This window comes from Vigna angularis, chromosome 1, assembly GCF_016808095.1.
Source record: "Vigna angularis cultivar LongXiaoDou No.4 chromosome 1, ASM1680809v1, whole genome shotgun sequence".
Lineage (NCBI taxonomy): Eukaryota > Viridiplantae > Streptophyta > Magnoliopsida > Fabales > Fabaceae > Vigna > Vigna angularis.
The window spans coordinates 12468603-12493340 of record NC_068970.1 but is presented as its reverse complement, the minus strand read 5'-3'; the positions used below and the strand labels follow the sequence as shown (position 1 = coordinate 12493340).

The following is a 24738-nucleotide window of genomic DNA, read 5'->3' as shown; positions in this document are numbered from 1 at the left end:
GCAGAATCAATCAAAATTGGAACAGAATAACAATAATAATAATAATAATAATAATAATAATAGAGGTGGGGATTGACAGTGAGAGTGAGCAACCGTAATAAGCTTGATTCTAGAGTCTTAATCACGTTTAGATCCATTAGTGTTGCACTTAACTACGTGATAATTTGATTCTAAACTTGATAACTTGAATCATGCTATGAGTACTAGTATTTTTTAGATGGCGGTGAACCTTTAGATCTGTCTTTAAAGACAAAAACTTGAAGACTATTCATTATTATTCATGTGTTAATACAAATAGAGAATTTGGTGCGGAAAATAATAATGTGAAGGAATAAAAACAAAAACGAAAGTTTTCTTTATCTATTCATATCCAACCATAAATTATAATTTTTTTTAAATTGTTTTTTATACGTTTCCTTCTCTTTCATATAAAAAAACGTTTTTTTTAGAAATAAATAAACATACTTTATTTTGTGTTGGATTGATCTTCATATTTATCTGGATGAAGAAAAAAAATATTTAAGAAAATAAAACAAATACGCAGGATTTATATTTTTTTGTCCTGGTATGATTTGAAGGTGAGTCTTTTGTAAATTTTGCATTAACAGTTATTACAAGGCATCTTAAAAAACTTATGGAAAAAAGAAAACTAAAATATCTTATGAATTTGATGGTGACATGAGTTGATTCGAACCCAAACAAACAAAGATCAACTCAAGCATATGTCAACAACTTCCTCAAAACTGATTATAAGATATTTTCATAACTTTACTTAAACATTAAAATTTGTTTTGATAAATTTTCTTTTAACACCTAGAAAAGAAGAAAAACAATACAATTATTTTTATAAACTAAAACTATCTTGTACATAATAAGAATTTTACATTATATTCTAAATTTTGCATATTAAACTATTTTAACTATAGTGTATATTACTTTCAATGAAAAATAACACCAGAACCTCATGTTTTATATATTTAAATTTGTCTTAAAATATTTATTATTTTTTTAAAGCATGGAGTATTTTTATTATCATCTTCATTTGCTAATATTTCTTTTCAATATTTAAATAAATTTATAATTATATATAAAAAATAAACAACATAAATGTTATTAAGATCATTATAAATTTTATAAGTTAATTAATTTTCTTAAAAGAAAAAGAATGACAACTCCAAAACAAAAAGATGTGAAGTCTAAACTTAAAATACAATTATAAATATTCTGAAAAATCGACCCAATGGAAAAGTCCACGAGATCTTGATCGCACATTTATGATTATTTTTAATTAAAATGTTAATTTTCATACTAAATATATTACTCATAATAGTAATAATAATTTTATTAAAAGTAAAGTCTTAATCTTAAGGTGCTCGAAATAGACCAAAGTTTTGTGTGCATTCAATATTTTCTTCCTCCGTCGTACTGATTCTTCATAGACTAGTCAGAAAGACGTGAATAGTTGATTCGTTCCACATCATTCACTCTAACTAAATGAACTTTTAATGAGTGAATATTTTTAAGAAGAAAAAAAAACATCTTTGGAATGAAAAGTAAATAAAATGATAGGAGACTTTTTTAGTTAAAAATACCATTTTGTGGATAGTTGAAGATATGAGAAGAAAAGCAAAGCAGTTGAAGGGTTGTATCTCTTAGGGTTGTGTGGTCCATGGCATAAAAATAATGGAAGTTTGATCCTTGGGCTGAAAAGGAAACCCACTAGAATTGTTTATGAGTGTTGTAGTCTTTTTGAAATTAGTGTCCTTTTATCTACTTTAGTCTAGTGATTATGCACATTCTCATTCTGGTAGGATAGAGAAATAACATGCAGAATAGTCCCAAAACAACTGATTGAATTTGATGCATCTCAACACAACATTTCCCACTGTCTCTCTCACCCTTACCCTCTCTTTACTTATTCTCTCCTCTTTTCTTCCTTCACTCTTTCACCATTTTTCTCATTATCAACTTCCACACACAAATAACATTCCTTCTCATAAACAAAATACCATTCCCGTCTCACCTAGCTTCTAATCCCTTCCAATATACAAAATATTGTATTATTTATAAAATTCAATATACCATTTTTTTATACTTAGTAGATTACAACGGGTATAATATATTGTTATAAAAAGCTTTTTTTTTCAGTAATATTTGTTTGATGTGTGATTATTTAAAATATTTTCAATTAGATACTCTAATTCATATGTTCATCTACTGATTAAATTATGCAAGTTAACGATAAATTTTTCTTCAGTTCTTATGATAAAGCATAAATAAGTATATTTTGAATTAAGGGATCAAGTTTAATTAATGAGTAAAATATCATGTTTTAGTAAATCATGGTTTAGATTCATCATTTGAATTGTTTAGAAGTACATTGAGATGGTTTTGAAAATATATTTGAAAACTTGTTTGACTATGTTTTTGCAGCTTATTTCTCTAATATTTTTACTCAGAGTTGAAAATAATCTTTATTTTTTACTTATGTGAAAGAATTTTCACTTAAGCAAAAATAACATTACAACTTAATCGACTTTATATCCAATTTTTGCTCAAAATAAAAGAAAACTCTATTCTTATTTTCTTCTTATCTCTTCAACTAATTGAATATTATATTTTTATATATGCAAAAATGAATATTATTTTTTATGTTTAAGTCATTTGTGATTTTATTTGAAATAGTTATATTTGATTACAATGCTTATTAAAATTGATGGAATGAATTAAAAGTAATATATATGGGATGATGTCTGAACCATTATTTGAGTAGTCTCTAAGTACTGACACTTGTGTTGTAAAAGAGATATTTTAACTTCATTGATGATGTAAGTTACATAGACGTGATGAGAAATTGAGGGAGGAGTTCTTACACAACATGACATGTGTATATGTGTAGATCGGATTGTAATGAACTTATCCTAAATTCGTGATTTGTATAAATCCATGTTTTAGATTAAATAAGATATTAAAACATATTTAATAAGTCTTTTGAAAGACATAAATTGATATTCTACATGTTGAATATCTTGATGAATAAAATTCATATATGGTCTTTATATTTTTTACATATTGATGTTTTAATAAAATTTAATTGTTTTTTTGTCATATAGTGTCTTCTTTATACATGTTTTCATAAGGTAAAAATTATTTCAATGATATATCCTTACATTGTTTTAATTTTGTAAACTACCATAATTGTACTATACATATATATATATATATATATATATATATATATATATATATATATATATATATATATATATATATATATATATATATATATATATATATATATATATATATATATGTGTGTGTGTGTGTGTGTGTGACAAAAGTTTCTAAAAGCAAACAAAGATTATTTTGGTTTCATTTGTCTTTGTACACATATTTGTGTTTATATATAATTATGTTATGTTGTATTGATATAAGCTTGGTATAAGGCTTTGATAAATTTATAGTATAGTTGATAATTTAGTTTTGATAGTATTTCAAAATAAGTTGAAAGAGATTGAAAAAGAAATGTGTATATCCACAAATTATACGTTCTCCATTTGAATTTGCTAAATTATAATGATTAAATGTTTATCTGGTTTGATGACTTTCAAAATGCATGTTAAATGTATTGCATAATGTAAATGTTTAAGCCAACCGTATCTACACATGGTATATGCATAGCATTCAATGAATAAAATACATAAATTAAAAAGTCGTATTCAATGATGAAACTAAGAATATAGTTTATTTATATGATATAAATTAAAAATACATAAAATTGAAAAAAGGCAGCTGATAAAGAAGGTAATGTAGTTGATGTATAGTTATTGAGAAGTGAATGTGGCAGTGACAATAGAATAAAAGTTGGGTTGGAATTAGGCACCGAAACAACTAACGATCCGTGGCAACTTTCCATCCTCATTTATAAATACAACTCACCAATTTATATCAATATACATCTTTCTTATATATCACAAAGTGGGTCCGCAAAATTAGCTTACTTTACTAATCTTTCTAATTAATAACTATTATTTTTTTTTTGTTAGTTATTACTACCATTGTCAAATGACAATGTGTGGTGTTGGAAAGAATTAAAAGAATACACACAAAGAGGTTAAATAATAAATTCAAATTCACATACTAATCTCCTCTTTGCATCTACATGTTTATGTTTATTTACATTTACTTCATTATCTGAACCAATAAATTTCACTTAATAGTAATAAGCAAGTTCAAAAAAATATGTCTAATTTATTTATTTTCTTAAAAATAAAATATATAGCCATAACTGTGTTACTCATTATCTAAGTATAGATTTATTAGCATTTGTTGATGACGTAGATTTTTTAATACTCTTATTGAATAATAAATCATTTACTTTTGGAGTAAATTATTGGTTTTTGTTATAATTATTTTAAAACTTACATCTAAAGTTATTTTTAATTGATGAACTTTATTCAAATTTTGAGAGTAACATTATATCAACTTAAATTACATTTTTTTTAAATAGTACTCAGTATTTTCTTTTACTTGCCTTATATTTTATAAACTCATAAGCTATAATACCGCCTTTATTTGGTGAAAAAGATTAAAATCATTTATTAAAACTAATGTAAATTAGGGATGATAACGAGTTATTACGAGTTTGATTATTTCATTCTTACAATTCTCATAATAAAAATTTATTCTAATTATAAAATTCAATGATCGTAAAATTTGTGTTTCATCTCTATTCTTATTAGAGAATATAAGTGTGTTAATGTTAATGTCTATATTGTTCCAACTATTAATCAAATATCTTTTTTATAAAAAACATCACAATAAAAAAACATTACATTATCAAGTATTTAATATAAAAAATTTTCTTTTTTATAAAAAAATATCATAATAAAAAAACATTATATTATCAAGTATTTAATATAAAAAAATTACACATTCTTTATTTCAATGTCAAATATAAAGAAGAAATTATTATTTGGAAATCATGTAGAAAAATAATATTTTCAAGCAAAATCACATCCACAATTTTTTTTGACAAAAACTACTATACAATTTTTTTTAGTAAAAATTGTAAATCGTCTCACGCATATAATAAACCTTATCATGCAATTTTTCTAACAAAATAGCAAACCTTCTCAAAACAACTACTAAATTTTTTTTATACACTTAAGATTTATTGTGATTCTAAACCTAGTATTCTTTTGTTAGTTACTCCTTCATATTACTCATACAATTGGATAAGTATCAAATAATTATAGAAAAAAGTAAAATTGATTAAACGTAGATACAAAAATTAGGAAAATAAGAAGAAAAAAAATTAATATGTTTATTAAATTATCTAATAAATTAAACATGTTTTACTAATTCAAAGACTTAATTATTCGATTGGTTTTTGGTAAAAAAGTTTCAATTTGATTTTTGCTTTGTTTTTTTTGTGTCAATTGCTTCTCAAAATTTGTTAATTTGCTTCAATAAAGTCTTTTTAGATAATACCATTAAAATGATTAATGACTTTATGATTAAGTATGATTTAGTGATAAGTGATGCAAAAATGAAATTTTCTATCATGGAATTTTGCTTTAATCAATACCCTTTCTTCTTCCATCCACCGTCACAACACCTTCATTCTCACATTTTTCATCACCTTCAACCATCATCTTCTTTCCATCCTTCGTTCCAACCTAGGAAACTCCTTCCATGCATAAACAAAATTCCATCCTCCTTTCATTTTTGCCCTCACGTTGCTCACTCACCATACCTTCTAAGGTTTGCTTTCTCTTTGTCATTAGGACAATACAATAATCACAATTCTTACCCTCTCACACCATCATCTGAATCCTCTTTGATTTCCATACCCACTTAAAAAAGTACACATCTTTAATGTCAGCTCATATGCTCAATCCTTCAATCGTGTGTTACGATGACCCTGACACCACGGTGACAATGACTAGTTTGTTAGCAAAATGATAAAGATGAAGTTTTGATGATATCCAAATCAAGTCAAGAACAACCAAGACTCATGAAGAATGATCTTTTGAAGACTTGTAATCTTTTGTAATAATTGTATGAACATAAGAAAATTAGTAGTTTTATGTATACATTCAAAAGTGATGTAAAAATAAACCAAAAAGCCAAAACTGTGCAGTGCTAATCGATTAACAGAGGGTGTTAATCGATTGTTCCAGTGCGCCATGAAGAAGCCCAGCATTGCAGTGTTAATCGATTAACAGAGGGTGTTAATCGATTAACGTTAATCGATTAACAAGGGCTGTTAATCGATTAACACAGTGACCGTTTGAAAAACTAGCCGTTTTAAGAGCCGTTGGACTATCCGTTGAGGTGCTAATCGATTAACCACTGTAGCTAATCGATTAACACAGTGTGAAAGGCTGAAAACGAAAAATGGAAGAGCCTTTGGATGAGTCTATAAATAGACTCTCATTTCCTCTCAAAAATATCCAGAGACACAGAAACTCTTCCCTTGTGCTCAAAATACTCAGAAATTCTTGAGACTTGTGTGTTCTTGTTCGGCTTGTGAAACTCGTGTCTGTGGAGCTGGTGAAGTGCTGCTACAGTGACAGAGGAAATAGCCGGTTCATCCTTGGTGTGTCTAAGGAGGTGTTCGGAAGAGAATCATCCTTCGTGAAGTATTCGGAGGAGGTGTTCATCCTTCGTGAAGTATTCGGAGGAGGTGTTCATCCTTTGTGAAGACTCAAAGGAGGTGTAGTTTCATCTCTTGTGGTATCAAGAGAGGTGGTTTCTAAACTCTTACAAATTGTATCTTTGTGATTGTAGTTTGTAATTGTTTTGTGTTAGTGAAACTGTTTATCTTGTTTTGAGATAAGCGACTGGACGTAGGATTGGTAAGATCCGAACCAGGATAAAATCATCTGTGCAAATTTCTCTCAACCTTACTCTTGCTTTATTTGTCTTTATTAATTGCTAAGTAAGTTTATTTGAGTAGAAATTAAAAGACACAAGTTAGTATTAAAAACCCTCTTGGTTTGTTATTCCACGCTAACCATTCCGCTGCAGCCGCTCCTGACATAGTTGGTATATATGCGATCATAGGTCTTGACGGAAATTGAGAATGAAGAAGGGGTAGGTGAGAAGGAAGGACAAGTGATTTGGGGAAAAGAAGAAGAAGAAGGAAGATTAAAGGCTATAGGAGAATTTTTGGAGAGAGAAAACATGAGAGTAAGAAGTACTATCTACATGTGGGGAGGGGTTTAAACCAATTCCACCTAAAAAATAATAGTGTTAACAATTTTAACGATGTTAACAAAAAAAAACCTAATTAAATCATTTTTACAAATTTTGGGACAAAATTGAAACACAAAGCTAAGCAGGAACTAATTTGAACTTTTCAACCAAACTTTTGAGACCAAACAATTAAGCCTAATTCAAGATAAAAATAAGTATAAGGACGAGGACAAATATATTGGTGAATATGAACATACAAATAGAAAAAAAAATGACATATTCACCTTAATTTCATGACCAATTTTAAAAATTAAGTATTATCAATATTTAAATATGTACCCAATCAATACCAAAATTTCCATCGAAATCACATGTTAAGATAATATTTATGGTGACAAATTAATTTGTCATTTCTAATAAAAATATAAAGACAAATATCTTTATATTTAATTTTTATTATAATAAAGTACAATGAGTTCAATAAATTTTTATATAATTATTATAAACAAAAAATAATTACTAAAATGTAAAAAGTAAATAATATTATAACAATATCTTAACCACAACATCAACAATAATATACTTAAATCCGTATCCAATCAATATATGTACTTTCATAAAAATCAACATAAATTTATGAATATCCACATAATAGATTGTTTGTCATTCCTAACAAAAATATAAACACGAGTAAAATATAATGAGTTGGATTATATATTAAATTACTGAAAATTATTTATTAAACAGCTAAGTTATTGCTTATTATTTATTTTAATAAGTAAAAATAATGATCACAATTTTAAGGATAAAATAGCAGGAAAATGTGCTTATCAAAAGATAGTTAAAAAATTGATAATCTTTATCGATCATTGATATATTGTGATGAAAATGCATTAGGCTGTTTAGATTTTTAAAAGAAAGGCCCAGGTATTCAATGAGAAATTAATAGATTAAAAATGTGTACTTGTAGAGTTTAGAAAGGTGAAAAGGAAAAGAACATTAAAGAAAGAGAGAACAAAATACAAATATTACAAGTGACAAAATGTAAAGAAAAACCGTAGATGAATGTCATAATTTTATATACAAACTCTTTTGTTTTTGCACGCACCCTTGCTATTACTTTAATGACCACTGTTCTTCGTGTTTTGTTTTTTTTGAGTGTAATGGCTAATGTTCTTGCGTCAATGTCGGAGTCCTGAAGTCCAAAAGGTCAAATGAAAAAAAAAGGTTATAACCCTATAAACGAGGGTATAACCTATGGATAGAGGGTAGGGATGGATGTGTGAAGAGAGAGATATGATTTTACATTACCCTAAGAAGGTAGACCACGAGAATGTAACGTGATAGAGGAGCACATCACATCACCTAAGCTGCCAAGGTCCCCTTCTACTTTAGTCTCTTTCCTCATCCTTCTCTTCTATCTTTTTCTCAAAATCTATCTTTCTACTGCCGATTATCGTTATCATTGCTGTAAAACTTTCCAACTCTACAAGTTAAAAGGCCTTCCCATTCATTTACCAACCACTATTTATAGCCCTCCTTGTGTATCACTTTGTTTGCCCCTTTTCAAACTTGTGGCTGCTATAATTGTTGCAGTAAGCCACCTTCCATTCCTGTTATCCTCTTTGTTGTTGCGTTTTAGAGATGGGAAACTGTCAAGCCGTTGACACTGCAACTTTAGTCATACAACAACCCAATGGGAAAGTGGAAAGGTTGTATTGGCCTGTGAGTGCTAGTGAAGTCATGAAGACCAACCCTGATCACTATGTTGCTCTTCTTATCTCCACCACATTGTGCACATCCAAGGACAATCAAAATTGCCAAATTAAGATTGAAAACAACAACCCCAACACCACCAACCCTGTTCGTCTCACCCGCATCAAGCTTCTCAAGCCAACAGATACCCTTATGCTTGGCCAAGTTTATAGACTAATCTCAGCTCAAGGTTTGTTTCAACTTTCTGCTTTAGTTTTCAGTTTCACCCTTTCCTTTTTTTAACTCTTTTCTGTTGTTATTTCCCCTTAAATTGTTCCAATTTTGAATCTTTATGTGGCGTTTTTCTCAGAGGTTATGAAGGGTCTTTGGGCAAAGAAACAAGCAAAGCTGAAGAGAAACTTGCCAGAATCAGCACAAAAGCCAAATCTGACCAAGGAAAGGACAGACAAATCAGCAAGAAGGTCTGAGCCGGAGGACAACCTGGTAAATCTCAATCAAAGTTTGGATTTTACTGTTTTTACTTTCTTACTTGTTTATGATTGTCAAAATTAATCTTTAAAACAGGTTCCTGGTGTAGTATTTTTGCTTATAGACAACCAGTTTTTCGTTAAGCAACATTAAATAATGTGTTTGTAAGAAGGTCTGGCTATGCAAACTGATTCAGATGTATTTCTACTAAGGCTTTTCTAGTTCGTTTGGGAGCTTGATACTTCATGGTATCATTTTGCTTACCCGTTTATTCTCCAGTGACTTGTATAGAATTAAGAAAACTTACAATAAGAAAGGAAATATTAGATTTGTTAAATTGAATTGCAAGGAGTTATAATAGTGGATTTTATTGAAGAAAGGAAAGAGAAGAGAGAGAGAGAGAGATTTGTTTAAAGCTAATATGTAGTTGGTGGTTTGAGCTATGTGATTCTTAATTTTTAATTATGATTTTCAGGAAACGAAAGGTGAAAGACAGGGGTCAAGGACAGCATCAAGTAATAATGCTTCTGGTGCCACAGCTAAGTCAAGAACATGGCAACCCTCTTTACAAAGCATCTCAGAGGCAACCAGCTGATCTGTGTTTTCAATCTTTCCCACATGTGATGTGAGGGACAGAGGAGCATTGAGCGACACTCAAACCACCAAAAACAAATTAATCAATCCTTCTCCATCATTGCTTAGATCTGTGGAAATTAAATTAAATTAAATATAGTACATTCGGGGAACCCAGAGAAAACTCAGAGGTCATAAACTTCCCTTCGGTTCACCAACTGCCTTCATGCATAATAATTCTGTATAGTAAAGGTTGACATATTGAACATCAATTAATGTATTCAGATCTTACTTTCTGGTGAAAACACCCTTCAACATCATAACTTCACCGTTTTTCTTACGTATTTTTTTTTTCCATATATGGCTCATAATACATCAGCATCAGACAGATAATTACCGAAAAAAAAGTAATATGTTTGTGAGCACCGTCACACAAGGCTTAAAGCAAATCATGGTTGCAAAAGAAATACTTCAAGGCTTAAGGGTAACTGCGAGAACATGAACAGGTTCTGTGATCAGCTATTGGCCGATCTCTTATCTTATTTTCTTAATTTCAAGAAAAGAACAAGTTGGCCACCAGAATGTTACAAAATACTTAAGAGCAATGTTTAAAGTACTACATATCATTCACACACACAAAAAAGAACATTTTAAGAATTTTGATGTACGTTTACTGTTACTACTATGTGGAAGAAAGAAAAATAGAGGGTAGTTTTTATTAAATAAATAGATAAGATTTGAACAGTATTGATGTATGAAGGAATAATTATGAGATGGGGCAAGAGCATGGTTGTCTTGAAGCATCCAGTTGTGTAATTTAAAAATGAAGAAGAGGCCTCAATGAGTATGAAGAAAGTAGTAGTAGTAAGATAAAGAATGTGTGGAGTAGAAATGAAAAGTAAAAGGAGTGAGGAGAAGGAAGATGTGACACAACACAAGGTTTACTTTAAAACAGTTGCAATAGATGTGCCTGTGCAGTTCATGACTTTAGACATGCATGACATCCCAGGGATATTTTTTGTTGCATTAGAAGCAGAACATTTTATTTTTCTTGTGGCCCATTGCATTATTCGTCTCTATACTTTCTCTCTGTCTATTGCTGGTAAAGCAAAAGACCCTTTATTTTGCTTTGTCTTTTTTAATTGTTTGCTTTCCCTTACTTAAAGATTTTGCATCAACAAGGATTAAAAAACGAAGAAAGAAAAACTATAGAATAGGACAATTGCAACCAGCTCACCACTCGTGCACTTCCTACGCACGAAATTTAGTTGCACTGCACGAGGGGTCTAAAGATTCCATCATCGACTACATAGAATTCCTTCCACACGGCCCACCAATATTTGGCTTCTTTAACTTTTCTTCCCAAAGTGCTTTCCTTGTGTTTAAAAAATCCATAACATCAGCCACTGCATTCTTTCTTTCCTGCTTTTTCTTTGTCTGTTTTTTTTTTCCACTTTATTTACCTTCTGTATGATGAACAATCATGGAGGATACGCATTGATATTCGACCAAAACTTTCCTTTTCTCTTTCCGATTGCAGCTATGTATGTTTCGGTCATTAATTTGTATTATCTTTTTCACACCACAGTTTCACAACAATACTAGCTAGAGATGCATGTATGTGATATACATACCTGAAAAAGAGGAAGTGGATGTCTATTTTGTCTCTTTTTTTTTTATTGATTTTTAAATTATAGTTTCAAAGTGATTGGTTTTTTCATATAGAGAATCGATGGATATTAAATAGATCATTCTTTTTCGATTTGATACTATTTTTAATTCAAAATTTTAAAATAATAAATTTATGAATTTTTCATTTTATATAGTATTTAATTTTGTCTTTTTTTATCTATTTTAACTCACTCTTGAATTATTCTTACCAATTTTTTTAAAGTGAGTCCAATTTCATATAATTTATTTCTTCTTTAAGTGAACGTTACAACAATATAACTCAGTCATTTTAATTATCAATTCTAATATTATTGACGAGATTGATAGAAATTCTTATTAAGAAAATATTACATATATGACTTGAGTATTATATATGTATGATGAATAGGGATGACAAAAAAATTCACGCTCGCAGATATTTGCGGATAAAATCTATGAAGGATCATTGGTATTCACATATATTTAGTATCCGTGGTTGCATGTATTTTAATATCCGTTTATAAACGGATTAGGTGTGGATATTATACTATATGTATCCACGGATATCCATTATCAACAAAAAATAAAAATAAAAATTTAATTTATATTTATTAATTTAAATTTAATTAAAATTAATTAATATTTCACAAGGTTAAATTTAATTAAAATTAAATTTTAATTTATATTATATTTTATTATATATTTTTTGTAATTTTATTTAAATTTTAAAATATATGTGAGTATATGAGTAGCGAATCAATTTTTTTTTCAAGTCAAGTTGCAAATAGACACTATCGGTGTCCACACGACCCATTGTATCCCTAGTGAGTTTTAACAAATATTTTTTTTAAGTTAAAATCTTAAAATGATATATTTATAAGTATTTTATATTATAAAATATTTAACTTTGTCTTTTTCTAATGTAGGACTTTGAGTGGTATTTGAATTATTTGATCACATAGAGACGTTGATATTTAATGGAAGCAAAATCAACCATTCCTTAGACTGAAAGTGATTATATGTAGATAAAGTAACCAATTGTGGTTGAACTGAAGAAACAAACAGCTATTAAAACACAAGTTAAGAAACCGCCTTCAAAGTTTGACTGATAATGTGTTAAGTTAGCTTGCATGGCATTCATTGTCAAATCATTTTCCAGGCTGCACAGAAAGATTGAATAAATGAGAAAAGTGTTTATAATCTTTGTCTTGGAAACAAATCCCTCATACACAGGGCAACTAGAGTGGTTGCGGATTTCTCGGTCATAGACATGTTTACAGCTCGTGCACGCTCAACCTATACGTGAGTTGTACAAGTATTCAAACTCTTAAAAGCAAAACCTGGACATCTCAGAAGGACTAAATTTGACTGTAGAACACACACAAATATGTTTAAGACAAACAGATATGTTAATTTTGGACACCCTTTTCACAAAGGATTCAATGTTACTTTGTTATGCGTTGGTTTTCAATTATATGTCTAAAAATATAAATTATTCAAATTCATTTTGTCTTACTTAAATGGAGTGGAATCTTTTAAATTAGGAGAGAATTATTTATTTATTTTTATTTCATAAAAGAGAAAAAAATCGATATACACTAAATTGTCTAAGTAAAATTGTAATTTTTGCTTTGTTTACGTTAAATCGGACTGAAAATTCGAAAATAAATTTAAGGGATATGATTTTTCATGTTGATGGTTAGATAATCAATTAGACCTATGTGATTAGATAAATCAGTATCATATTATTACTCAATTTTAAGTTTCTTTTTTGTATTTGAAAATATCATTGTCTTAATATATTGACTAGTTGCGGGTTTTGATTTAATTCATTAGCTTGTATTAGTGAATTTTTAATTTTCTCATTAAATATTGATGTTCTTTTCTTATAATTATTGCTATTATTTTACATTGCTGATACTTCTTGCAGATTCTTACAACTTTCACAGATTTATTACCGTGACATATTTTGATATTTTATGTTGTGTTGTTATTTTTCATAAACTTTTTAAAAAAAGTTCTATATATGTTTAAAAAATAAAATAAAATAAACATTTTCAGAACTTAAAAAAATTAATTTGTGCATGAGTTAATACAAAAATATTTAGATTATTCTTAATTTACAAATTCTTTTCTAAAAATATTATGAATAAATTTATTGAAGTATATATTCACCTTATATGCACGAAACGGGCAACAATAGGAGGTTAATTGAAATGATTGAGCAAAGTATACATGAATTCCTTCTGAAGTGAAAATAACAAAAATAATCCAAAAGAAATTTAAAGTTGTGGTTACAAGCTTGGCACTCAAGTATTATAACATAAACAATGAAAGAAATAGAAGTTGGTGAAAGCTAAGAAGAGTCATGAGGTGAAGTTGCAGTGCCATTAGTTGGATGTTGTGTGGTGTTTTGAGTGGTGAGTTGAAGATTTTCATGCTTCACTAATTGACTGAAGTTACCCTTTTGCTTGAAGAGCTGAGTATGGTGATGTCTGCAATAGAGAAGATGTTCATGGGCAACATAATTTGAAGGGCTAATTACACAACCACCATGGGTGCATCTGAAACAAGACTTGTGGTAAGATTTCCCATCAACAGCCACCTGAAGAAACAACTCTGCTATCAGTAAAAAAAGGCATCATCTAATTTGGTTAAGGTAGTTAAGTTTTTCATTATGCTTTTATGGTCACTCTTTTTCTGGGGTATATCTTGGGATACCAAGTGCCCAGACCTATGAATGTGTGCATTTGACTTTCATCCAATTATAAACAAATATCTTCAATTTTTTTATTTTATCTTCTCTAGTATTATATCTTTTATTTGAATCTAGTGTCTCCTATTTTTTGTATTTCAATTGCAAAATATGCATTTTATTATTTAGATGTTTTAAAATTATAGCATTTATGTTTTTATATGATGATGATGGTTGATTATTTTTATATGCCAGAGTGTGAGATGCGTTATTCGCTGTTATTTCTGGCTCTTTCAATTCATTTCTTTTCCCCTTTTTAAACAAATACTGCTATGATATTAAATATTGGAAAATTAATTTATGTTTCTAGTGGTACTTCCACGTTTTATAAGATTAAGCTAACGATTTTTGCAAAGTGAATTTGGTTTTAAAATAAGCACTGAGAACGTATCTACTGCTAATTTAATTTAAAGCCTGTTATGATATTAATCTTATAAAATTTAAGTGCATAGATTCTTAACTGTTCATTTCTACTACATACAATTGTTTTAGAGAAATATTTATCAATGGGAAGATCTCAAGATCACTAACAACATTATATATACCTTTTCAATTGGGTACACTGTTTTCTTGCAAACAACACACTTTTCCTGAGTTCCAGAAAACAATCTTGAAACCTTGTTGTTTTGGACCTGTGGATTTCCCAGAGACAATACAGAGGGAATTAATTTTTTTTACTAGTAGCAATTGCATTTTTCTGTAATCCTAAAGATAGAAAGATTTTTTGTGTGTATTAAGAATGTGTAAAAACCTGATCAGCAGATCTTTCAACTCTGGCAATTCTTGGAATACCTTCAAGCATGAATTATAAAGTCAGATGAAAAGAGAACAGAATAACTTGAAAATAGTGTATATTGTTAGAACTAAAAGAAGTACTTGATTTGAAGAAATAATAACTGCATATATGACATTAATTCACCTTCAAAACTTTTGTCCAAGCTTCCAGTCATCTTAAACAGTTGATCAAAATGGGGCTTACAGTATAGGACACCCTCAAAGGAACAATAGTTACCCAGCTGCAGGGATGCACAATAAAAAGAAGATTTTATTTTATATTCTGTGGGTAAAAAGTATTTTATAGTTGTGAGCTAATTAATATTTGAGAGCAACAATGATAAATAAGAAAAATATTGTTGAAAAAAATATTAATAAATTTTTATTTCAAGTGTTATATATGTGAAGTAAAAACAAAGCTTTCAAACAGATAATATGGAATAGAAAGTTGTCACATGATTCTAAAACTTTATCCACTGATCAAGTCAGTGTCTGATGAAACAGGCTTACAGATTCAAAGTTGAAAAAGAAAAACTAAAATTTGATGAGTGAGTTGGACACTCAGACGTGAATTAAGTAACGTGCATCCAAATCTCAAACATCGAGAAGAAGATAGCTGTTAGATAAATGGTATGCTTTCAGAATCGAAATATGAATTCTTAAATTACTGTTAGTAGAATAAAATAAAGATACATAAAGGATCTAAGATTAGGTTCTTTGCAATTAAATGCATACCAGATACGATCAGAACTATTCATGAAAGGTACAAAAAGTTTATCAGATAAAGGAAAAATGCAACCTCACACAGTAATTGTATTCTACCAGTCAGCCACGTCAATTTTGTTTAAATTTCTTGAAATTCTTGTTGTGAAAATTGGGATTTTCTTCCTCATGCCTAAAAATGGAAATGACATCTGAAGAAGAGTGTTGAGCACTCTTTGGAAGATATGAAGTAGAAATAGGTACTAATTCATTCGCCACATGGATTCACCTTGGCCTCTTCCCTACTCAGGGCCACATTCTCCTTATTCAGATTGAAAAACAGATAATATATCTCAATCTGTTATTCACACTGGACCATTCTCTCTAAGTTACAATAGATATCATCAATTCTGGTCTATTTCCAACCCTCAATTCTATGATTACAATGCTCCTTTTTCCTATATCTCATTCAAGTCACATTGTATGATTATTACTGGAAACAGAACAGATTTTTCGAGCATATACTCTTTAGCTATGTGTCCTCATAAAAGAAGAAAATATACACTTTGCAAGCATTAAATCATAAAAATCATCATCAATCCACAAGAAGAAAAAAAAAAGAATCATTCGACCAATCTAAGAGTGAAAGCTCAAATGAAGCTTTGATCAAATTCAGAGAAAAGAAAAGCTAAAAGCATGATCCTGTGTTTGGTCTCACCTTGAGGGTGCCCTTGCAGTGGTGGCATCTGAAACACGATTTATGGTACACCTTGTTGTCAGCAGTAAGCTGTTCCACCCAATACACTTTCTTTTCACAAGCTGTGCACTTCTGGGTGGTGCCTGCAAATGATGCCATCTCAAATGGTGATTTAGAATTTCAGTTGGGGAATTGAATAGAGGGTGAGTACTTTCTTTCTTCCTTGTATTATTTTTTTCGAAATTCTGGGATGGGAAAATTTACAAATAGGTGGTGATCATGTTCAATTGTCCATTGGTCTAATATTTAAGAGTTGAAGAAAAGACAAATAAAAACAAAGTTAGCTGTATTCATAATGGCCAGTTTGATGATTTGATTTGGGGCTACCTGATGACGGCTTTGGGCCACCAATGGCACTGGCAGAGCCTCTGCTGAAATGACCATTCTACCATCAACCAAGACAGATAACCATGTTCATGTCTTAATCATTCAGTGTTATGTCATCTAATGTTATTCAGGTGTATTCACATTTTCATCTGCTGCAAGAGACCTTACGTGCTTTTCCCTCTCTTTTCTGCATTAGAAATTACCTTCCAAACTTACCAACAATCCATAAAACTTTTATTTTCAAAATTACAATATGACATTTTTAAATATTACTTTAGATGTTATGTTATTCAATTATTATAGTAATTTTATTAATATTTGTTCTACCCGATTGAATCTTGAAGTAGTACTTTGATGAATTTGGTCTAGTTTCAAAAACATCACGTAAAAGTCATATGAAATCGCAAATGATTTTCTTAAATCTAACCTATGATAAACTCTAAGAATAGGAGTGAACTATTTCAGTAAGAAGGGTGTTTATAAAAAAATCCCGTTGACCAATGACCATGTCTTGTTAATTTCTAAAAATTAATCTGTAAAAAAAAAATGCTTGGCCGAAATATCTGACTTTAATTTTATTATTAAGTAAAAAGGTGTGGTTGATGAATAATTCAAGAATTGAAAGCAAAACATTAGTGGCCCATCATTTTTGAATAACTTTTTTCCTAGTTTTTAAGAGAGGTTCTTTTCAAAAACAAAATATTTAACTTTAAAACTTTATTTGAGAGCCAGGTACCATCATGATCTAGATATGCTTTATTTTGAATCACTTATGAATTTATTTGAGAGGCTCGTACTATCATTATCAAGATAAAAGAATAGAATGCAATACTCAGCAGCTTAAACTTCAACGAATACTTCAAAACTTAATAAAAGTTGAATTGCGATAAACGTCCTGAAATTGAAGGTTCCAAAATGTTTAAATATATGATACATGATTTCATATACAGAACAGACACTAAGAATATTCTTTTTTTGTTAATGGAAGACTAAATTATTGCAACCATATATTCTCGTACTTCTTCAAACTCATTGTTGTGACTTTAATGATGTTGACAAATCGTGAAAACTGTACTAACTACGAAGCTAAGGCATTTGGCGTTAATGTATAGAGAAATAGTACCGCTTTAAAAAAATACAAGTCATTACATCAACTTATGTAAAAATCTTACATTTATATAGTAAATGGAATATAATTATAAAGAAACGGCATATTATTAATTTTGGAACCACAAAAAAGAAATCAACTTTCATACACGTATTGGTGTTAGCTGAGAACTTCATTCAATACTTCTATTTCGTTTTTAAAGTTCCAACATTAATAGCAAGTAAAGGTCTAAATTCTTTTTTATCGTTGATGTCCATAATTACACAAGGAGAGAAGAAAGTATAATAAGCCTACTTAAAGATATTAAGAAAAGTTACGATGTAATACATGTTTTTCTATATATATATATATATATATATATATATATATATATATAACAAAGTATAAATTCGAATATTAAAAAAATAAATTCAATTGGAAAAACAGAGAGCACATTGGACTAGCTGATCAAATTTTTTTTAAAACATATATATTTACGTATTTCTGTTTTTTATGCTTTGTAAATTGGATTTAATTAGTTTAAATTCATATGGTGTGAACTAATTATTGAGTAATTTATATTTCTTGGCTAATATTAAAAAAAATACTTAATACCTTGAGAGTATAAAAGTTTTACCTTGAGAGTATAAAAGTTTTTAGTTTATAATTTATATTTTTTTATAATTTAAAACAACTTTACCAACCTTTTTTATTATAATTGGTTAAATAAGCAATAACTGTTTCTCTACATTAAATATTTGTTTATATTAACTTTAAAATGCACCTAGAGAAAGATTTTTGTGAATTAGTTTTTGTTAAAACATGGTCTATGGTTCAATAAGATATATATAAGTTGTAAATTTCCTGTATTGAAATACTACTTTTAAAAAAATTCGTACTCCTATATATTTTTACTGAAGAAAAAAAAACTTTTTGCCTACATATATTGCCATGAATCAACTCGGTATATATTTTAATTCAAGATTGCTTTATATTTAGAGATTTTTGTCTTAAATAAGAAGATCAGTTTCTGCGTGTTTGGATCTGCATCTAAAAGCAAGTGAAGCTTCTGTGTGACCATTTTTACTGTCCTGTATATTGAACATCGAGCAGATAACTGAAAAAGTTATAATGGTGAACCAACATTCTCGGGAAAAAAACTGATTTTATTAGACAACATGGTTACAAAAATATGATCCAGAATAAAGGGAACTGGATCTTGAAATTACTAAGCATCTGCCAACAACCAGAAATCCTCTCTTGACCGTAAAATACAAGTATTTACAAAATTAATAACAAAAGGGTAGAGCAATTCTATGACATCTGGCAAGCTTTAAGAACAAATGCACAGATGTATTTACATCTAAGAGAAACCATAACTTTTTCTCTTTAAAAGGGGCGGAATAATTTTTTGGCGCATTTATGAGCGCAATGTACATTAGTGACTGAACTTTCATATTCTTCACAACCTTACCTGTATTTGGTTTCCTCGTTTCCTAACCATGAACCACTTTAGGACGTTGCATACTTTTCTCCATCTCCTCTGCGCACCACCATTGGCCGTAGAACGTGCGAGCATGAAGCTATCAACAGCACTCTGTAAATCTGCCTCAACGTGAGATTGAATATCAGTATCAAAAAATTGCAGATGATCTTCCTCACTAAAGGCATGAGCCATTGAATCAGTGTCACAGATCAAAGAGTTCGAGACTTGGACTGGAAAACTGAGGCCCATGTTGTCGAAACTAGGCAAGCAATAGTCATCCAAGCTACTAGTTCCACCAACAGAATAAATGGATGACATGATATCCGGAGAAGAGGCATTTGTTTGGGGGTAATTGAATCCTCCAGTCTTTTGGGGACCCAAAAGCTTGTTGGCACTTGATCCCTCAGTCTTGGGAGAGCTTGGGGAGTGAAGTACATTAGTTAAGTGTGAAGAACCATCCATGAGAGAATCTTCATCTTCAAAAGTTGTATATTTCTCCCCTTGTCTCAATGCATTAGAAACTGTGCTTTGAGCCTCAACCTGATGGTGGAAAATCATATTGCCAATTATTAAAGAGAAATAAGAGAAGGAAAGAGTAAAGCAAGTAATAGGTGATGAGGGATAAATGCCTTTTCAATTTCAGACAGCTTATCTACTGTGACATACTCGCATTCAGAAAGCAGTCCAGTGACTTGTCCCACAGCATTGAAGACCACACCATGTTGTTGAGAATTAGAAGGGAAGTACACGTGCCTAGTTGTATCAAGTACACAAGTTCGAGCATGCTCCACAGTTACTTCCCACATCTTTGCAGACATCCCAGTGCCCAGTATCTGCACATTTCCAATCAATGAATTTATTCATTTGCCCAAGTGAAACCAAAGACTTGACTATTTTTATAAATTATTAGAATGTTTACCATCCAGAACTTTGGTTAATCAAAGGAGTGGTTTACTTTTATAAGAGGATGAGAATAAGATCTTATATGTTTTATAAAATGATTCTCCCATAGAGCCTAATCAAGCTAGTGACAGGAACAGAATGGGATGTCCTCATCAATGTACCTTGGAGGTTTCTGATTTGATGATTACAAAGCTAATCTAAATGCCTTGACAGTTAACATAACTGGTGAAAACTAAACAGTGCCAATGAATGTTATTTCCAAAACCCTTCAAATGACAATCTATAAAAACAATTTGAAAGTTAAAAAAAAACACTTTAAATTATTACACTGCGCAGCTTTGCTGGATCCAGATTGAGAAGCGTGAGAAACTCTCTAACAGTAAGGATCTTTTCCCGACTCAAACGTTTGTGGAAAGCTCCATCCTTGCCTATCTTTTCCAATCTCCAAACTTCATCAGACATACTAGGAGGATGGTGCTTCTTATACACTGCAGCCAAAAATCAGATATTCAAACTAAGTTTAAATTCCTCTCTTGCTTTGACAAGTGGCTTGAAATGCTCAAATATGTTCTATTATATATATCTACTGTAATCAAGGGATTCGGTTTTTTAGACTTTCAATTCATTTCCAAAAAAGAAATATAGAATGCAGATCAATAATTGATTTTACACCAAAAGGAAAATCATGGAAATATCAGATTAAAAAATCAGGACAAGTAAACAGCATGTGTCCTGGTATTTTGTTACTATATTCTCCACATAAAAAGATGTTAAGCAAACCTATCACGACATTATGTCAATTGCATACATTTTCGAGTTGTTCAATGTTTCTTTTTGTTCCATATCATAAACATCTCAGCCTTCTAGAGTTCAAAATTAGTCTAAAAGGTAAATTTTGATAGCATGTGCAAACATTTAGATCTTGATACGTCTAAACAGATATAAATACTCACATTCTCCCCTGTGATCTCTGACAATAAATGATTCTGTCTTTGCTTCTCTTATTCTAACACCATCAAAGTTGTCCACAACTCTTGCCCCAAGCCTGAACCTGCGGCTCCTTGTCCAGCTTGAATTATCTGTATACGAAATTTCACCCACCATACCAACACCATCTTTAAGATATAAAATTACATCTCCTGTAAGAAGGGGCTTTTTTCCTTCCCTCTCTCTCACAATATTGCTCTTGAACTCTTCGGGCATCCAAATATCACTTTCTTCTTCAAAATCACCCTCAAGAACTACAATTTCCACCTTAGCCATCGATTCCGGTCCTGTACAGACAACCTCTCCAGTTAGGCCATCAACTAAACTTATTCTTAGGTTAGAACCATCTTCTCCTTCAATCCGACCTCCAGTAAAGACAGGCAGAGAAATGCTGTTTTCAAACTGCAGCTGCAAATTTCTTAATTCAGTAGTATGCAATTCCTTTCCACAGGTCCTGAAAACAAGTAAAAAGGATGCCTAAGAATAAATTTCAGCCAAGCTAAACAATTTCAAATCATTCAGTTATAGCATATTGTTCCAGTCCATTCCTTTAACTCAATACCACGTCCTGGGAATTTATATAATCAGCAGGAGATTATTTCTTACTGTTTCATGCAGGTTAAATGTCTCTTTAGGGCTGCTTCAACTTCTTCCTTAACCTGTAAAGAGACCACATATTTGATTGGTGTCTGACATCAACTATCAGTAAAAGTGGAACTAACATTTATAGGATCAAAGTTTAAGCATGCTACCTCAGATGAGAGAGAGAGAGAATTAGCATAGGATTTCCCTTTAAAAAACACATCCAATTGTTCAATATTAATGTCCTAGAAAGGGAATTCTGTTTTGCTGCATTACTGGACTTAGCACTCATTGCCCAATATGAACAGTACTTCATCTTGTTGGTTCATTTATCTCACAAATATAATAAGCAGGGTGCAGGGTCAAATTATGAAATAAACAACCTAAAAGAACGAGTATTTTGTTTGTGTAAATCAGTATATATGCTTTCAAGATACAGGAAAAATAATGGAAGCATAAAATTCAGCTTTTGTAAGTCCTCCACATGATCGTCCCAGTCAAAGACCAAAAAGCAAGGTTGCCATCTTAGGAGATAAGTGCACGAGCACAAATTCAACCAGGTAAAGTTCTTCAAGTGTTTACTTTCCCTTCACGTTTCCTGGTTTTTCATTTTATTTATAGATTAAGTCTAGAAAACTAGGTGAGTAGCTTAATTTTATCAAATTAAATATTTCCAAACTTGTCTCAGTACATCAAAGTTATTTAAGTCCAATGACAGGTTTTGAAACAAGTCAAATCAAAGTAGGTCTAAAGTATATCTTTGGTTTGTGAGTCTTCTGTGACAATCCTCAAAATTCAATAGTCACTGCATATCTTTGGTTTGTGAGTCTTCTGTGTCAATCCTCAAAATTCAATAGTCACTCCATTCTATATCAGTCGATTTTATATGGAAAAAGGTTTGGTTGGAAAGCAGTCTGAAGTTTTCCATAATGGGGAATTGTGGCACTTGGTGTTGGGCCAACAAGGTGAATGCAACACAAGTTATCTGCGGCGGCAAGCATGGTGGTACTCACAAGCAATACTTTAATTGTCTGATTAAATGAATTCAATTATTCCAAGAAGCACAAACATGTCCACAAACCATCAAGAACCGCCCAAGAATAATAAACAGATCATATCTCCATGAAACAGCATTGAAAATCAGAAACATAAATAAATGAAGTAATCCATAATGTTATAACAGGTAAAATTCGTACCACTTTACGAACCAATGGCTCAAGAATTGGCTCCAGCAAGTGCCCGAGTGATTGTAATCTCATCACGTCACGCACCACACTACACATTATTCATTACAACCAAAGTCAGAAAGAAAAACTTCACAGTTTCATTAATAAATTATACCACTTGGCAAACTTAATGTGTTTGATTTGCCATTTCCATTCGCTATTGAGATAACTCCCATTTTTATTCAACAATCCATAGCAGCACATAAATTGAAGTGTACATTTGAGGTTAAACAATCAACAAGAGGGTCGAGTTTGCGCTACATTTAAACAAACAGCTGCAAGTCCCTGATCCCATGCGAGCATTTAGACAGGGACATCCAGAACAAAATTGAACCTAAAGAAGGCACATTCAGCGAGAATTAAAAAACCCAATTGGGGAGTTTCCAAGTGGGACACGAACCTGGAGAAAGGAGGCGGCTTTCGCCGCTTGTCTTCTGGAGTCTTGCCATCATCGGGGCGGCGCTTGAGCGACATGAGGGAATAAAGAAAAAATGGGTATGCGGCGGTGTTGTTGGGTATTAAAATCGAGCAACATGCGGCGACAGAGAACGGAAAAATATAAAGAGAAAGAAGAAAGGGAGCAGAAAGTTACATATATAGTGTGTGGATACGACAGGGTAGAGAAGGAGGAAACATAAAGGACAAGAAAAAGAACGGTAAGGTCCAAAAAAAAATGATAAAAGGGGATAGAGAGTGCAGCGTGCGTTCTTCTTCTCTCCTTCTGGTAATTCGACTTTTTAGTACTTTGGTGTCATGTTTCTAACCATTGTCCGAGTTTGTTTGCGTCTGGGATGCTTCTCTGCCTTCAACTTTTCTCGTCATCTACTGCCACTTTTGGATTTTGATTGTGCAAACAGCGACAACGCCACCATCACTGTGTGATGATTGAGTTGAGTAAGGGGAAGGGAAGAGAGAAACGGTTAAGTTAAAGTGGGTGAAAGAAGAAGATCTTAGGCCAAGGTAGAATGAGTGGGTCCATTATAAGCGCGTTCTACGACTTGGTAAAACTGGGTCCACAGTAGCTCCACATACCTATCTCCTTCAACGCGCTTCCCGTGAGTAAGTGATTGAGTGAAGTATATCTGATATACATATCCCCTTATAAGTTTAAGACCAACCTCTCTTATCCCTGCTCCAAACCTTGCCATAAATTAAACCATCCTTTCATCAACAGGGCATAAAAAAATCCAAACTTTTTCACTCTCCTATTCTTCTCTACAATTATAGATGATGATAGTGTAATTGTGGTATTAACTCCTTCATATACCTAAAGTTCTCAGAAAAAATTGTTTAACAACCAACACTGTGTTTGAACATGCTTTAAAGTAACTACTTTTAACGACACTTCCTTAGAGAGTAGGATTAGTATTTGACATGCTTTGCCTTTTTTTTTTCAACCACATACCTAAATAAAGACTCGCAGCGTTTGCGGTCCCAGGTTCCATGTTTCTTATTCAAATTTATTTACCTAAATAAAATATTTTTAAAAACGGGAAATTTAAATCAAAATCATTCAAATTTCAGAATAATATTTTAAAATTG

At 30.8% G+C, this 24738-nt stretch overlaps 3 protein-coding genes across 5 annotated transcripts; 1 reads left to right on the top strand and 2 right to left on the bottom strand.

The window, feature by feature from the left end:
* The first annotated feature begins 8475 nt into the window (after positions 1–8475).
* Positions 8476–10285, top strand: LOC108332769 (uncharacterized). The gene is made up of 3 exons (XM_017568077.2): positions 8476–9148; positions 9269–9402; positions 9863–10285. The coding sequence occupies exons 1-3, from the start codon at positions 8848–8850 to the stop codon at positions 9980–9982; spliced, it is 555 nt and encodes a 184-aa protein (XP_017423566.1). The 5' UTR covers positions 8476–8847; the 3' UTR covers positions 9983–10285.
* A 3504-nt stretch (positions 10286–13789) lies between these two features.
* LOC108338026 (LIM domain-containing protein WLIM1) lies at positions 13790–16899 on the bottom strand. Its single transcript, XM_017574672.2, has 5 exons — positions 16560–16899; positions 15285–15381; positions 15117–15157; positions 14911–14997; positions 13790–14215 (listed from the first exon to the last, which is right to left on the bottom strand). Exons 1-5 carry the CDS (start codon positions 16695–16697, stop codon positions 13967–13969), a joined length of 612 nt encoding a protein of 203 aa, XP_017430161.1. The 5' UTR covers positions 16698–16899; the 3' UTR covers positions 13790–13966.
* Positions 16900–19160: 2261 nt separating this feature from the next.
* Positions 19161–24264, bottom strand: LOC108319026 (calmodulin-binding protein 60 A). 3 transcript variants are annotated; one of them, XM_052876334.1, is made up of 8 exons: positions 23597–24256; positions 23167–23245; positions 21995–22047; positions 21754–21842; positions 21355–21675; positions 20729–20889; positions 20128–20331; positions 19161–20038 (listed from the first exon to the last, which is right to left on the bottom strand). In XM_052876334.1, the coding sequence occupies exons 1-8, from the start codon at positions 23668–23670 to the stop codon at positions 19475–19477; spliced, it is 1545 nt and encodes a 514-aa protein (XP_052732294.1). In that variant the 5' UTR covers positions 23671–24256; the 3' UTR covers positions 19161–19474. The 3 variants fall into 3 exon arrangements, with proteins under 3 accessions (XP_052732294.1, XP_017405521.1, XP_052732295.1); XM_017550032.2 differs by having other exon boundaries at positions 21355–21842; positions 23597–24264; XM_052876335.1 differs by having other exon boundaries at positions 20165–20331; positions 21355–21842; positions 23597–24255.
* Between the last annotated feature and the right edge of the window lie 474 nt (positions 24265–24738).